This window comes from Carassius auratus, unplaced genomic scaffold, assembly GCF_003368295.1.
Source record: "Carassius auratus strain Wakin unplaced genomic scaffold, ASM336829v1 scaf_tig00006684, whole genome shotgun sequence".
Lineage (NCBI taxonomy): Eukaryota > Metazoa > Chordata > Actinopteri > Cypriniformes > Cyprinidae > Carassius > Carassius auratus.
The window spans coordinates 110,737-127,362 of NW_020523777.1; the positions used below are offsets into that span (position 1 = coordinate 110,737).

Here is a 16,626-nt window from a genome sequence, read left to right on the forward strand (position 1 = left end):
ATACGATCATATCCCAGAGAATGCACACGCTCATAAAATTAATATGTTGTATAAATCATAATTTAGCATGATTTCTGTGAGTGGCAGGTTTTGGGGTGCGGTTCGGTGTGGTCATTTGAACGAATAATCCACCTAGTAAAATATGTACAAATTACTATGAGATAGGTGTAAAAATTCCACATATTGCATTTAAATAAACACGCATTTTGTTTGTAATGAAGTTATACATCATTTCATGACGACAGATGCAACACAAGTCTGTGGAAGTCATGGCCTAGTGGTTAGAGGGTTTGACTCCTAACCCTAGGGTTGTGGGTTCGAATCTTGGGCCGGTAATATCACGACTGAGGTGCCCTTGAGCAAGACACATAACCCCCAACTGCTCCCCGGGCGCTGCAGCATAAATGATGCCCACTGCTCAGAGTGTGTTTAAATTGGATTGTGTGTGTTCACTGCTTTGTGTGTGCACTTTGGATGGGTTAAATGCAGAGCACGAATTCTGTGTATGGGTCACCATACTTGGTTGAATGTCACATAACTTTTTTTACTTTCACTTTCATATAGGTCGTAATAAGGTGCTTGCGCAAACAACCTATATGGTCAGTTTTCCCTGGAGGACAGGCTCAGAAAAATCAATAATTTTGACCAATACAATGTTTTTTTGGCTATTGCTAAAAATATACCCCAGCGACTTAAGACTGGTTTTGTGCTCCAGGGTTACATGTGAAGATAAATTGTGCAGTTTTTCTCTCATGATGTTTCTTTAATCATAACTTAATGTACAGAGACTATAGCAAGTTAGCCATATGTAGTGGTGAATTATTCAACTCGTGTGGTGCTTTCAAAACATTGTTTAAGCATTCAGACCAGCTCAACACAATAACATTGAGCTTGGAGATGGACTAAACTGTTACTTTTCTACCAATGGCAGATGAGAGAGTGGCCTGAATGCTCTGGGGGCTTATTTTTCAGTTGAATTCATATATATGAAAAACAGACCCGGTTTACACACCTACTTTTCCTTGTTATTTCTTTCAATACACATGCTAGTTCCACATTATTTTCACAAGATGGACAGCTTTTAATATGTTTGTATTTTAACAGGGGAAGAATTTCCTGAAAACTGAGATCATAGAGCTGGAGATAGAAGTTGAGAACGAGGAGCCGTTATTTCAGTGTGTTAACGGAAAGCCCGTAACAGGTACCAAACCAAAACCAAACACTGCCAAAGTGGCAGTGAAAGTCATTGATTCGAACGATCCCCCCGTGTTTAAGAATCCAACAGGAAAAAGTCTACCGGAATGAAAATGGACCTATAGGAGATGTACTGTTCGTGCCCGAGATCAAAGATGAGGACTCAGACATTAGCAAACTCAGGTTTGGTTGAGCTTCACAGCATAAATTACTCATCAATTAAAACGATTCATTTTGAGGATTTGTATGCTACTTTATTTTTTTATTTCCTTTTATTCTATCATGGAATTTAATGTGATATATAAAATATTTAATCAAATTATATGCTAAAATATGTGTAATAAAATATATTAAATGATATCACTCTATTGTCTGAGGACCAATTCTCACTATTAAGTAACTATTAACTATGACAAGGGTTAAGGGATCCAAAATATGGTCATGCAGAATACGTTCATTGACTTAAGACATAACCCATAAGACAATCTTTTTCAAACTCTTCGAATCAAAATTTCCACCACTAAGACTGAGCTTGTGTGTCATCTTTGCGCCAGTTATTCAGCCAATAAAGTGTAGGCCTATGTATTTCAAAATTGAGTGTAGTACTATATAATTTAACGACCGACCGAACGCAACCAGAATATCATAAAAAATGTTTTTGGATGACTCATAACCACAGGTGACCACGGGCAATCGCTCATTTTGGATCAACCAAAATGAAAAATGGATCAATCAGGCATTGCCCCCAACCCACCACAGTGGACACCTGTTTGGACATCTCTTTCTGGTCACCCCCCATTCCAATCTAACAAGACATCTGTTCATCCAATAATCAATTCATAAGGAATTTATGATTGTCTGGGAATGTGTTTTTGTGTTGGCCATTGAAAACTGTTCGAAAGCTATTTGCTTTAAACTTTAAATTGTGAATTGGTAAACTAATAACTAGTTAGAGTTTTTTACTGACCATCTATCTAAAACAAACAAAAAAGTATCAGATGTTTGTGAAACAGCCAGTGGCATTCAAAATCTTGTAACATTACAATTTAAATACAATTTAGAGTTTGTTATCAGTTAGAAAAGAAAAGAGAAAATGTTTACTTCTTACCATTATCTAAACAAAAAAAGTATCAGAAGCAAACATTAAGCAAAAAGATAGATGTCAAAATCGATGTTGTAGTCTCATTACAATTTAGGAAAACTAGAGTTTTGTCACAGCGGTAGAGAAGTTAAACAGAAGAAAAGGAGCTGCGTATTTATGGTGATCTATAACAAAATGCATCATACAAAGTCTTTAAAACACCAGCATAAGATACTTGTCAAAATCTATGTTGTACTCTACCATTAGCTACAATTTTTAAAACCTAGACCTTGTTACTGACTGAAAATTGAACAAAAGAAAAAAGACCTGAATAAGGTACACTGATACATCCTCACAAACTGCTGTCAGAACTCAGGGTGCTTTTGTCCGGTCCTACTCAAACCACACCCACTAACTGCCCCTATCACACCCAAACACGGAGGCCGCAAACATAGATTTAAATGTATGTTAAAATAATTAAACAAAGTAATGTTTTTAATAAATCAACGTCATTTCTTTATTGATGAAAACATTCAACCTGTTTTAACATTAGACCAGCATTTTTTTTTTTTATTAAAATTAGGATAGCATACAAGTTTTCTTCTAAACAATGACCTCTAAGCCACAGAAAAAAAATAACAAAATGTTGTTTGGTTTGATTTATTTTATTTTAGTTTATTCACACTTAATTTAGTAATTCCTATAGACGGTTTCATCGGGCGCACGCGCCTGGACCTAAGTTAACTTCCGGTCTGTGTTGTGTATATCGGTCTGGCTGCGGTGCCATCTACAAACGCAGTTAAAGGCAAGGTGATGAGTAGACTGAAGTTGGGTTCAGGTGGTTGTGCTGTGGGATGTGTTTCCCATACATTTATATATTTTTGGAGACTCACCACAATTTTAAAACTGATCTTTTTCAAAAAGGCTTCATTGAGTAACGTTAAGTACTGCACGTTTAATAATAATAATTCCTTACATTTATATGTTTAAATATCAAAACGAGGCACAGGTGTTTTTATATCGCTGTATTTCTGAAGGAAGACTTGCATGTTATATGCCTGATAAAGCAGAGTGTGAGCGTAGCTCTGCTTTGTTTACAGCTGTTACTGGGGAAACCTCTATTTCTGGCGCTTAATGTCTATGCTTTAAAACATCTCCTGTTGGCAAATAATGAATTGCATTTTCATTAAGCCCGCCTGATCCACGCAGCAAACATTTTGTTTGTTATCAAAAAATATCTAATCTAGAGGGACTTTTTCTGTTGTTATTGATTCTATTTGGAAGTCTACCAGAAGTTAAGTTAGGTCCACAAAAGCGTTTATGCGCAGTAACGTTTGTTTATGTTGTTGCCGTTGAAACTGTCTACATTTACTCTTTGGTTTTTCTATAGCTTAAGACCTCTGGCTTGCTATATAACCCATACTTTTTTTGCACTTTAAAAAATAGGTTGCACAGATTATCTTCTAAACATTCACCTCTAAGCCACAGGAATGGTTTGGGTTATTTTATTTTATTTTAGTCCTGCTGCTGGTGTCTTAATATCCAGTTGGTCTTCATCATGATATTATGAATCCGTCATCACCGCATTCTGGAGAATATGTTAGTCAGGGTGTCAGAGAATTGTGTTAGTCAGGGTGTTTCATGACCCGAAGGGGTATGTTTGTTTAGTTCTCTGTCTCTGCATGTTGAGCATACTCCTATATTTCACTATAAACTATCTAAGAAGGGCATTGTAATAATATGTTAAACATGTGATAAGTCAGTCAATTGCGCTTCCAGAGTTTTATATTACTGCATCTCTATAATACATTTTCTGCAATGGCTATACTTGTTAAGATGCTTCAAATTGGTTTTGGCTTGTTTTATGAGCAAACCCTTGTTTGCCAAACTAGTGTTAAGTGATATTGTCCACATTTTTTACATTTTAAAACGTAGATTAATAAAACAATAAAAAATATGTTAATCAATCTTTTTAAATGCACATTTTAAATCACACAAAAATGCATTTGCCATCGGTTTTCTCTCTCTATTTGCCAATTGCTTTTCTTTGTCCTTTTGCCAAATGCTGTACTACGGAGCCCGGGAGGTCACCTGTAGGAGAAAAAATACAATCTGTGGCGACGGTTTTGTAGTCCGTCCCTTCAGTTTGTAAACCGTACACTCAAATCCGTAAACTGTTTACTCGGTTTAACAAATCAAGCCCACAGATTTATAAACCGTACCCATGAATTTCCAATCTGTGCACTCAGATTTTGTAAACCGTAGCCTACCTTCGTTTTTTGAATCCGTACCCACAAATTCATAATCTGTGCGCACGCAGCCGCATTTCAGTCACTGCTAACCAAACCTCACAAAGAGAAATCTGCACAATGGCTGTAGAAACACAGGAAGACTGGTTTTTGAGTAGTATTATTAATTTACAAATGCTTCTGTACAAGGAATGGTCCAGATAAATGCAACATCAGCAAGAAGGTTGTTGGGTGATGATTTGGTTTGGAATATTGGGAAGTGAAATGTAAGGTAATTTTAGGGTGTCAAAATGATTTCTGCAAGTTATGTGGAGTTCATAACTGACTATTTTCTGTTGTGGTATAAAATTAAGAATACGGTTATAGGAAATAAAATATTTTTCATGCAGGATAACATGCTATCCTATGCTGCATAAATAACATGGTGCTAAACAGAAAATGTGTTTCTACAGCCACTGTGCAGGTTTCTCTTTGTGAGGTTTGGTTAGCAGTGACTGAAACACAGCTTTACACACAAGTGCCAGTCTGCATGGAGAGGATCTTGAGACTCCAGTAGCTTCAAACACCTGTCTGCTGCTCAGCAGTGACTTTTTTACAGCTGGCATTACAATACAGTTTATTTGTTTGACAGAAACTTTCCTTAATAAATCTTCATCTGACCAAGATCTTATGTGCTCTAAGTTACTCACAAATTGTTTGACAGTTCAATAATCTCTATTTGTTTTTTGCTAAATATTGTTTGTTTTGATGCCTTTTGCAAGACATTGCATTGTTTCATACTTTTCATCTTCAGAAAGATCTTTCTTCCTCACCAAATTTCATGATAACTGTGACTTTCTTAATAATGTGGAACACGCTCTTTAAGTAATATTTCCATTTACCTAAGATGACCTGGCAAACTATTCACCAAACCAGTCTGAGATTGATACCAGTTACCTGAAATTATGTAAAAAGACAACACAAACAAAAAGTTTACTCTTTACTGTACCGAAATCCTGTTGATATGTCATTTGCATAATAATTTGGAACATGGTGTAATTTAATTACAAAATAAATGTTATTGTAATCAGTTACAGTTACTGAGAAAAAAAAAAGTTTAAATTAAAGTTAATTACAAAATTGTTAATGATTATAGCGGGGTTACATCTGAATATTTTCACACACGCACACAGGTTTAATTGATATCTTTCATAAAATACATTGACTGAATACGAGGTTAATATGAGACACAGATGTTTCAGGAGTTTAGGACATATGCTTGTTCGATATTGGTTTTTGGGTGGTGCACATTTATTTTTAGGTTTAACTGTTTTTTTTTTTTTAAGCTGTTGTTAGAAGCCAGTGTCTCCTATCATAGCTATGCAAAGACTTGGCAGATGGGAGTTTTTATGAAGGTATTTTTGATTCAAATTAACTGAGCACCTGTGGCAGTGCGATTTGTAGTTGTAGAGAAAAGCCACACATGTGTATCAGTAAATTTGAAGTCACAGAGTGAAATGTTTTAAGAGTTGCAAACCTGTAGCCTTGTTTTCTCTCCCACAAACACAACACAACAGTTACACCTTCTCAAATTCTTCATTGCAGGTGCACAAATCCTATTCTACAAATCACACATTTAGAAACTCGTACGCTCACATTTTTGAAACAATTGCTGCAGTGAATGTGGTGCAAAACGCATTTACACACCCGCATCAAGAAATGTGCAGTCGTGGAGAAATGTTGAACATCCGCAAATCAGTACGTGAATTCATCAAATGAGAGTTGCACACTTGTAGAATATTTTCTCAGAATGTCTTGTATATTTTTCTAACACAAACACAAAGTACATAACTACAGCTTCTTGAATCTGCTGCGATGAAGCTCAAACACTGTTTTTTCGCTTTCAAGCGACAAGTTTCACGCTCTCCCTTTTGCACCGAGATATTTGGTTCAAAAGTGATTTGTGCATCTGTAGAGGTAGTGGGCGGGACTGTTTAGAGATTACAGAATTTCAGCCAATCAGAAGAGCTTACTGAGCCAGTAGATATACGCCCCAAGCAGTTTTACGCCCCTGTTGTTCCTCATGCGTCCAGTAGGGGAAGGCAGTATATTAGTATATGAGCCCAGTCATTTATAAGAACAGCAGACCATATCTATATGTATGATAGCAGCAGACCTTCTTGAAGCGATACGGATGAGGTATGTTAAATAATCTGCTAAAGTACTTGTTGTTGATTGTATTGTGTAATGATGCAACATTTATTATTTATAAAAGATTGATCAATTAAATAAGAAAGAATAGCGATATCAATTCAAAAGATGGATCAGTTTATTTCGAGAGGCAAAAGTACTTGATTGAGTCAGATGTTCTGTCTGAATCAAACTTAACTAACCACAGTCTATCATCAATGGACAAAAAAAAAAAAAACAATCAAAGTGACTTGACACTTTTTCCAAGTGTTCCATCAAAATTGTTCATTGAAGATCAGGAGCGAATTGATGTTATCTACACTCAGATGACTTCAATTTTGGATGGCACACCTACACACACCCACAGTGACCAGATCAGATTCATTATGGATGTCCCTTTTCCAGAGGTATGGTCTTGTGTGTTAGTTGTGCTCTGCATGGTGTCATATACACATTGTTTTTAATGTCAAATAGTTTATCCATAATGTTAGATAATTTCTATAAAATAATAGTTTTGTGCTTAATATAGAAAAGGAACTTTGGATTTTGTTGTAAAAAAAAAAAAAAGCAAAATGATGCTTGGCTTATTTGGGCTGTGATAAATCTTTCTCTGGTAGTCCATCATCTGTGCTCTTGCTGTTGTGAAAGATGTGTCGATCTTGGAGGCTGAGGAGAAATTCCTTCGAGGACCTGTCATTGACGCAAGGTACTGTAAGGATCCTATAAAGGAAAAAAAAAATTGAAACATGACATCCTGCCATTATTTATAAATAACCATTGTTCCCCATCGAGGGAGAGACGATGCGTCGATAACGCTTTGGGAACGCATTCTGCGTGAGTGCGTCTGAAGCATCCATGTCAACTAGTCCAATGGCGAGAGTGAGCGTCAGGAGTGACGTCACGACCAGGAATTGATAAAAACCCCAACCGGAGCAACCGGTGTTAGCTTTCTGTGCCTCAGCAAGCGATCTGTGTCAAACCTGTCTGTCATATTTACTGTTGTCTTGTGCAAAGTTTATATACTATGGCTAAGCAACTATTCAAACCGTGTGCTTCTCCCTGCCCGCGTTATTTAACGGGTGGGGATACACACGAGCTTTGTGTAGTTTGTTTGGGAGTGGAGCATGCGTTATCAGCCTTCGAGGAGACTGATTGCCCGCATTGTGAGAAGCTTTCGCTTCGCATGCTCCGCTCCCGCTTGTCACTCTTTGATGAGAAGAGCGGCGAGCCTCGCGCTCCTCAGGGTGCAGGACCCGCTTCTGCCGAGGCAGAACGGAGAGTGCATTCCTGGGGTTCGCAAATGGATCTCTCAGCGGGGTTGGAGACGGGTCCGAGGGCTCTTTCTCCTCCCTTACCTGGGAGATCCATAGCTCAAACTCCGGTGTCGGAAGCCCGCCCCGCGGCTTCTTCCGCCCGGGGGGAGAGCCCATTGCTTCGTTGCTCTAGCTCCGAGGAGTTAGATGTAACGGGCAGTGAAGGTGACACAATCAGGGGGGAAGAGGATTCGCCATCTCTTTCCCCAGCATATGAGGAGTTGGTTGATGTATTAACACGAGCTGTAGATAAATTACATATATCTTGGCCATCTGATAAACAGAGCGCTCGTCCTAAAAGCAAATTAGACGAGCGTTTTCTGTCTTCTAAAACATCGCCTACATCACGGGGTCTCCCTTTTTTCCCTGATCTTCACAGTGAGCTGTCTAGATCGTGGAATAAGCCATATTCATCACGTCTTTTCAGCCCTCAAGTGCGCATTTATTCTGATATAAGAGGGCTGAAAGAAAATGGTTATGAGGCGATGCCCCGGGCGGAGCAGACGCTCGCGAGCTATCTTTCCCCTGGTTCAGCGTCATCTATTAAGAACCCGACTTTGCCCACGAAGCCTTTAAAGATCACATCTAATTTAGTGGGTAAAGCTTACACAGCAGCAGGTCAGGCTGGAGCTTGCCTTCACTCGATGGCTTTGCTTCAGGCTTATCAGGCTGAGCTGCTGGGGGAGTTAGATAACAGTGAGGGAGTCAGCCGTGACGAAATTCGCGAACTTCGTCGGGCTACGGATTTATCTCTCAGGGCGACTAAAGAAACAGCACGTGCTATTGGTAGATCTATGGCTGCTTTGGTTTCTACAGAAAGACACCTTTGGCTTAATCTTTCAGATATTAAATATAAAGATAGATCTTTTCTTTTAGACGCTCCCATTTCTCATGAAGGTCTGTTTGGTGATGCTGTGAATGAAGTGGTTGAAAGATTTCAAGAAAATAAAAAGCAATCTGAAGCTTTTAAAAGTTTTCTCCCTCGCCGTTCTAATCCTGATGCTGCTGGGCGTGCAAGGCAGCCCCAGCCATCATGCTCCTCATATCGTGTTTTTCAAAAAGAGAGTGTTGCGTCTCGCGCTCCTCCTCAAAAATCACGGGGACCGAGCCAGCACTCACAGCCAAAGCAATCTAAGCAGAAGCCGGATCTGAGGACCGTTCTTCTCGCTAAGAAAGCTTCGGCTCAGAAGAAAAGGTCCTGACGCCAAATGGGTCAGACCTGTGAGGGCAGCCCCAATCGAGACAGTGCGGTGTACACCTCAGTATACGGTGCCCGTCCGGTCTCGGTGCTCTCACGGGGCCGTCCTGCCAACCCCGCCACCCTTGGTGCCTCGGGGCGCAGCGGTCTCCAGCGGGTCTCTGGCGCTGTGTCTCCCAGACGCTGCGTCAGGCTCGCTCCCTCTGAGGGGGGTCCAAGAGCAGTTAGCTCGGGTGGTTCCTGCGCTTCGGCTTCAGGTCCCCGAACTAGCTGTTCTAATTACACCAGAGGCCAGCCTCGAGAGGCTGGTTCCCTTAGTAGAATGTCTGACAGAATGGAAAAGTCTGCCGAATATATCTCAATGGGTCCTGCAGATAGTAGAGAAGGGCTACAGAATCCAGTTCGGTTCTCGTCCCCCACGCTACAACGGGGTGTTGCTCACAGTAGTGCATCCCGAGCAGGCTCTGGTCATGGAGCAAGAAGTGAAATCTCTTTTAGCGAAAAATGCTATAGAGCAGGTGTATCCTCCCGACAGGGCATCGGGTTTTTACAGCCGTTATTTCATTGTTCCAAAAAAGGATGGAGGGCTGCGTCCCATTTTAGATCTTCGTCTGTTGAATCGTACAGTTCAGAAATTAAAATTCAAGATGCTGACACTCAAACAGATCGTGACTCAAATCAGATCCGAGGACTGGTTCGTCACAATAGACCTAAAAGATGCGTACTTCCATATCTCCATCCTCCCTCAGCACAGGAAGTTCCTAAGGTTTTCTTTCGGGGGCAAAGAATACCAGTATCGAGTACTTCCCTTCGGTCTAGCTCTCTCACCCCGCACATTCACGAAATGCGTAGATGCAGCTCTGGCTCCGCTCAGGCTGCAGGGCATACGTATTCTGAATTACCTGGACGACTGGTTGATTTTAGCAGAATCAGAACAGTTGGCGGTTCGGCATCGAGATGTCGTCCTCGCTCATATGCAAAAGTTGGGTTTGAGGCTCAATACCAAGAAGAGTGTGCTATCTCCATTACAGAGGACCACTTTTCTTGGGGTGGTATGGGATTCGGTCACGATGCGAGCCTCTCTTTCGCCCGCTCGTGTAGCCAACATCCTCGCAGCCACTTCGGAGCTAAAGCTAGGCCAGTCACGCACTGTAAAACAGTTCGAGAGATTGTTGGGTCTCATGGCAGCAGCGTCCAATGTGATCCCCTTTGGCCTGCTGGGCATGAGACCTTTACAGTGGTGGCTCAGGACCAGAGGGTTCTCCCCGAGGGGAAACCCACTTCGTACGATCAAGATCACGCGGCGGTGTCTCCGCGCCTTGGTCATATGGAGAGAACACTGGTTCCTGTCCCAGGGTCCGGTATTGGGAGCTCTTTGTCATCGGGTTACCATCTCGACAGATGCTTCCCTTACCGGCTGGGGAGCGGTAATGGAAGGCCGCTCAGCTCAGGGTCTGTGGGAGAGCCATCATCACTCTTGGCACATCAACTGCCTGGAGATGATGGCTGTCTTCAAAGCTTTGAGGCACTTCCTGCCAGACCTGAGGGACCATCATGTGCTGGTCCGCACAGACAATACATCGGTGGTCTCTTACATCAACCGTCAGGGGGGTCTGCGCTCGCGCCCACTCTGCAAATTAGCGCACCAGATCCTCCTGTGGTCTCTGGGGAAATTACGCTCTCTGAGGGCGATGTATATACCAGGGACTCAGAATATTGGAGCAGACACCCTGTTGAGGCAGGTGCTGAGGCCAGGGGAATGGAGGCTTCACCCGGAGGTGGTGGAGCTCATATGGGAATGTTATGGCCAAGCAGAAGTGGATCTGTTCGCTTCTCAGTACACGACGCACTGTCCACTATGGTTCTCCCTTACTCATCCAGCCCCCCTGGGGTTGGACGCTATGGTACAGACGTGGCCGAGGCTACGTCTGTACGCCTTTCCCCCTGTTGCTCTGCTCCCAGGAGTTCTGGAGAGAGTCCGCCAGGACGGAGTAAGTCTACTTCTCGTAGCTCCACACTGGCCGAGTCGAATCTGGTTTGCGGACCTGATTCATCTCCTCGACGGTTCTCCCTTGGAGATCCCGATCAGGAAAGACCTTCTATCTCAGGCCGGGGGCACTATATTTCACCCCCGGCCAGAGATTTGGAAGCTTTGGGTGTGGCCTCTGAGGGGGCGCAACTCATAGAGAGTGGTCTCTCAACTGAGGTTGTGGAGACCATTCTTAGCTCCAGAGCTCCAGCTACGAGGAAACTTTATAGACTCAAATGGAATGTTTTTTCTTCTTGGTGTTACCAACATCAGTGTGACCCCGTCCACTGCTCTGTTGGCTCAGTTCTTGAGTTTTTACAAGACCGCTTCGCTTCTGGTCTATGTCCATCCACCTTAAAAGTTTACGTGGCGGCCATCTCGGCTTTCCACGCCCAAGTGGGTGGTGCATCTCTGGGTCGAGACCCTCTTATCTCTCGTTTCCTTCGTGGCACCTTGAGGCTGAGACCTGCAACTCGTTCTAGAGTGCCGGCCTGGGACCTGGCTATAGTTTTAGAAGGCCTTTCTAGGGCTCCGTTTGAGCCCCTAGATTTGGTCTCTGAGAAGTTTCTTTCGTTTAAGACTACTTTTCTCCTTGCTATTTCGTCCCTTAAAAGAGTCGGAGACCTTCAGGCTCTCTCGGTTTCTCCCACCTGCCTTGAATTTGCACCTGGGATGGTCAAAGCATTTCTCTACCCGAAGCAGGGATACGTCCCTAAGGTACCGACCGTTGTTCCGAGACCTATTGTTCTGCAGGCTTTCTGTCCTCCCCCGTTTGCATCGTCGGACCAGGAAAAGTCTAACCTCTTGTGCCCGGTGCGAGCATTGGACACTTACGTTCATCGGACTTCTTCTTTTCGGAAATCCGATCAGCTGTTTGTTTGTTTCGGGTCACCTAAGATAGGTCTTCCTGCCACTAAACAGACACTTAGTAAGTGGATAGTTGGGGCTATCCTTCTTGCCTATGAGTCTTCTGACCTACCGTGCCCTTTGGGGGTCAGAGCTCATTCTACTAGGAGTATGGTGGCCTCTAGAGCCTTATTATCTGGGGCCTCTCTTCAGGATGTTTGTGATGCGGCAGGCTGGTCCTCGCCACTCACATTCGTCAGGTTTTATAGCCTAGACCTGGACGCTACTCCCGGGTCTCAGGTTTTTAATTCTAGAGGCGTTGGGTTTTCTGTCTGACACTCAGGCACTTGTAATATGGCGGTTTGGGTATTCTCGTTCCCAAAGCGTTATCGACGCATCGTCTCTCCCTCGATGGGGAACGTCTCGGTTACGTCTGTAACCTCGGTTCCCCGAGAAGGGAACGAGACGATGCGTCTCCCTGCCATACTTCCTTCATTCCTGTGATCGACTTGCTTCGGCACTGTCGAAGCTAACACCGGTTGCTCCGGTTGGGGTTTTTATCAATTCCTGGTCGTGACGTCACTCCTGACGCTCACTCTCGCCATTGGACTAGTTGACATGGATGCTTCAGACGCACTCACGCAGAATGCGTTCCCAAAGCGTTATCGACGCATCGTCTCGTTCCCTTCTAGGGGAACCGAGGTTACAGACGTAACCGAGACGTTTTCTACCACTATGCAACTTTTGCTTTTTTATTTATTTTTATCAGTGAGTGGGATCACTTTGACCGCAGGATAAAGAAACAATTAAAGAAGAGTGGCAAACCATTGGAGAGTCATCTACAGGAGTCATGCTGTTAAGAAATAACCAAGTCATGGTGTTAATAATTTTTTTTTGTGAACAACAATATTGTCTTTCTTTTAAATGACCCTTGGAACTTTAGAAAATTGTTAAATTTTGTTGGTCTTCATAAAATGCTATGTAGAACATGTTCTGTTGCTGTATAACGAGCAATTGTGAATTGTAAAACAATCATTTCATTTAGGATCCATATGATTACACAGTACTGTATGTCTAATGGCCTGAATATGGTTAATATCTAAATATAACTTAATATAAATTCACAACATCATATATCAGTCAATCTCTGTATATAAAAACAGTTTATAAATATATATAAATAATACATTTTACAGTAGGTCATAGGTCTGCAGCCTCCCCCTACTGGACGCATGAGGAACAACAGGGGCGTAAAACTGCTTGGGGCGTATATCTACTGGCTCAGTAGCTCTTCTGATTGGCTGAAATTCTGTAATCTCTAAACAGTCCCGCCCACTACCTCTACAGATGCACAAATCACTTTTGAACCAAATATCTCGGTGCAAAAGGGAGAGCGCGAAACTTGTCGCTTGAAAGCGAAAAAACAGTGTTTGAGCTTCATCGCAGCAGATTCAAGAAGCTGTAGTTATGTACTTTGTGTTTGTGTTAGAAAAATATACAAGACATTCTGAGAAAATATTCTACAAGTGTGCAACTCTCATTTGATGAATTCACGTACTGATTTGCGGATGTTCAACATTTCTCCACGACTGCACATTTCTTGATGCGGGTGTGTAAATGCGTTTTGCACCACATTCACTGCAGCAATTGTTTCAAAAATGTGAGCGTACGAGTTTCTAAATGTGTGATTTGTAGAATAGGATTTGTGCACCTGCAATGAAGAATTTGAGAATGTGTAACTGTTGTGTTGTGTTTGTGGGAGAGCAAAAAAGGCTACAGGTTTGCAACTCTTAAAACATTTCACTCTGTGACTTCAAATTTACTGATACACATGTGTGGCTTTTCTCTACAACTACAAATCGCACTGCCACAGGTGCTCAGTTAATTTGAATCAAAAATACCTTCATAAACAGCGGTCAGTGCTGAATGAAATAGAAATGCAGCTCCTATTAGGGGTTGGACTTTGAGGTCAGGAGGTCACGAACTTGAATTGTGCTCGATTGACGACTTTTTAAAAACTAAAATGGCATGTTTGTCAATAGATATTTTACAATGATAGTCTTCAGGAAAATTAATGGCTAAATAACAGAATGGATGTCATTTCACTTTTTGTGCGCACCCAGGTTCTAGTCTTATTTTGGTCTGCTTTTCCAGTGTATCTGGGCCCCCCTCATCGGGATGTGAAGGTTCCTGAGTTTGCCTTGTCTGCAGCACATCTGCGAACACGTCCTGAACTCATCGCTCGATACCTCATTAAGTTCATCTTCCCAGAGGATGTCCTGGTGCGCAGCAATGTGTACGGCGGGATGCGGCGTGGCATTCAGGCCCTGGACCACAACAAGATCTCTGCGCTCCGAGGTGAGATGTCTGATCAGCCGTACTGTACTCAGCTAATTTGGATGCTGGAAAAGAGGTTGTTTTGAATAAGGTCTAGTTCTCTGTTCCTGCTCTTCTTCAGAGCACCTGCTGGAGCGCTTTCCCTGGATGAGGCTGGAGGAAGACGGAAGCGACTGGAAGGTTTGCGTGGGCGCTATAAACAGTACCATACGCAAGTTTCGATATGAGCGCAAGATGGGCATCAAGAGAGGGATACGCTAGTACGGAGTATCATTTGGAGAGGTGTTTGTACACGGTGACTGTTTGTGTCAAGAAATGCTGTCAGTAGCTGTTACTGTGTGTTCTTCTAGAATGAGATTAGTATTTCATTTAATTTGTGATTTTACTGGTTTGTTTCTTCAATGTTTATTGGTTTTAAACAGGAAATCTGAAAAAAAGACTTTTATTTGGCAATATGAAATGTACATTAATATATATATATAGAGATGTTTGAGCAAAAATGGTTAATATATGTATTGTGAACAAAATAATTGTTAATATATTCAGTTTTCAAAACTTTTCTCTCCAATGAAACTTAGCAGCTATAGAAAAGAGAGAAAAAAATTTGACAGCTGTTGTCAAAACAGGTATTTGCACTTCAGTTTCGAACATAGTGTCAGTTTAGATGATTAGATGAGTGAAGTGAATAAAACAGGTTTAGGTTAACAAGTCACGTTGCACAGAGTATGAGTGTCAGATCCTCCGGAGTATGAACTATCACTTCTTGTGTCACAAACCTGAAATGAAGCACAGTAGCAATGATTAATCGGTGTTTTTTGCCCCTTCAATTATTGATGGAGGAAACATTTTGCAGGTGAAATAAGTGCTAGCAGAAAACTAGTAGACACACCTCTGTTTGCAGATGTGATGTTTTTTCAGCTTTTTTCTTGAGGTCTTTGGTGACATTATTTATCACTCCAAGACACTGTGCCCACGACCCCCCCCCCCTCACGCCGACGTCAAACTGTGGGAACATCTCAGCTAGAAACTCTGAATGTAAAATAAAATCTAGTTTTAAAAACATGAACATTTTCATGACATTTATTAATGGTAATGGCACACAAATCGAATCTGGGACTAAACTGGGTTTAAAAAAATAAATAAAACCTTCACTAATTCTCTCTTAAAGGTTTATGCATCAATGCATAAACAATTATTTAAATTCAATTATAAAGAGCATTCACTGGATATACAGGTAAGTGCCTCACTACGTACAAAAACACTCAATTAAAGCCTTTTGGGGCCCAATGACTTAACACTTTGTGCACAAGACCAGAGAGCCACCTCAGTCCGAAACGTGAACTTGAGACTGTATTAAGCTCGAAGAGCTTCTTTTTTGTTGGGGTCGAGTTGCTGGATGCCTTTGTCAGGGTTTCCTGTGACCGCACTGCAGGACAGTGTGCTGATGGGGAAGAGAGCGTGAAGGCACAACAGCCTTCTGAGGCTCCACCTGCTGAAACACCTCCTTGTACACAGACAGCGGGATCCACACTTTCCTCAAGGGGCTTCCAATCATTACTGTGAGAAAAATAAAAAGGCAAATCACTAATCCACTTCATACAACACTGGTATTTCAAAAAAAAAAAAAAAAAAAAAAAAAAACACTGAATACTTGTTACAATAGTACAATTTATTTGAAAATTAAAAACCATTTATACACACATACATATTTTGATACGTTACAGTTAAAAGACAGAGAGGCATACATTGTTTCAAAGTTCTGTCTTAAATTTACATTTCCAAATTGGAGTCAGTTTATAGTGTAACTTACTTACTTTTTTTTTTTTTTTTTTTTTTTTACCTTTTTACAACATGGCAAGATAACGTACCCTTCAGGTGGAGTTAGAAATGTAATTACAAATCCCAAGCACATTAAATGACTGAGTTGACAAATACACCAGTTACTGAATTATGACGCTGGAGGGGCATGTTAATTTGAAACACTGATCTAGAATGAAAATGATATATGTGACCCTGGAGCACAAAAACAGTCTTAAGTCTCTGGGGTATATCTGTAGCAATAACCAAAAATGCAGGTGGTGGTCATATAATTCAAATTTCATCAACAAGTTGATTTATTTCACTAATTCCATTTAAAAAGTGAAACTTCCGTTTAAAAAGTGAAACTACACACAGACGGATATATTTTAATTGTTTATTTTAATTTTGAT

General features: G+C 41.5%; 1 protein-coding gene and 1 long non-coding RNA gene across 2 annotated transcripts; both read left to right on the plus strand.

Annotated features, from left to right (window-relative positions):
- The first annotated feature begins 9,214 nt into the window (after positions 1-9,214).
- LOC113071237 (uncharacterized) lies at positions 9,215-12,749 on the plus strand. The gene is made up of 4 exons (XM_026244600.1): positions 9,215-9,427; positions 9,579-9,825; positions 10,236-10,355; positions 10,812-12,749. Exons 1-4 carry the CDS (start codon positions 9,215-9,217, stop codon positions 12,413-12,415), a joined length of 2,184 nt encoding a protein of 727 aa, XP_026100385.1. The 3' UTR covers positions 12,416-12,749.
- Positions 12,750-14,214: 1,465 nt separating this feature from the next.
- LOC113071234 (uncharacterized) lies at positions 14,215-15,221 on the plus strand. Its single transcript, XR_003280061.1, has 2 exons — positions 14,215-14,437; positions 14,538-15,221. It is a non-coding gene; the product is annotated as an uncharacterized LOC113071234 (long non-coding RNA).
- The last annotated feature ends 1,405 nt before the right edge of the window (positions 15,222-16,626 follow it).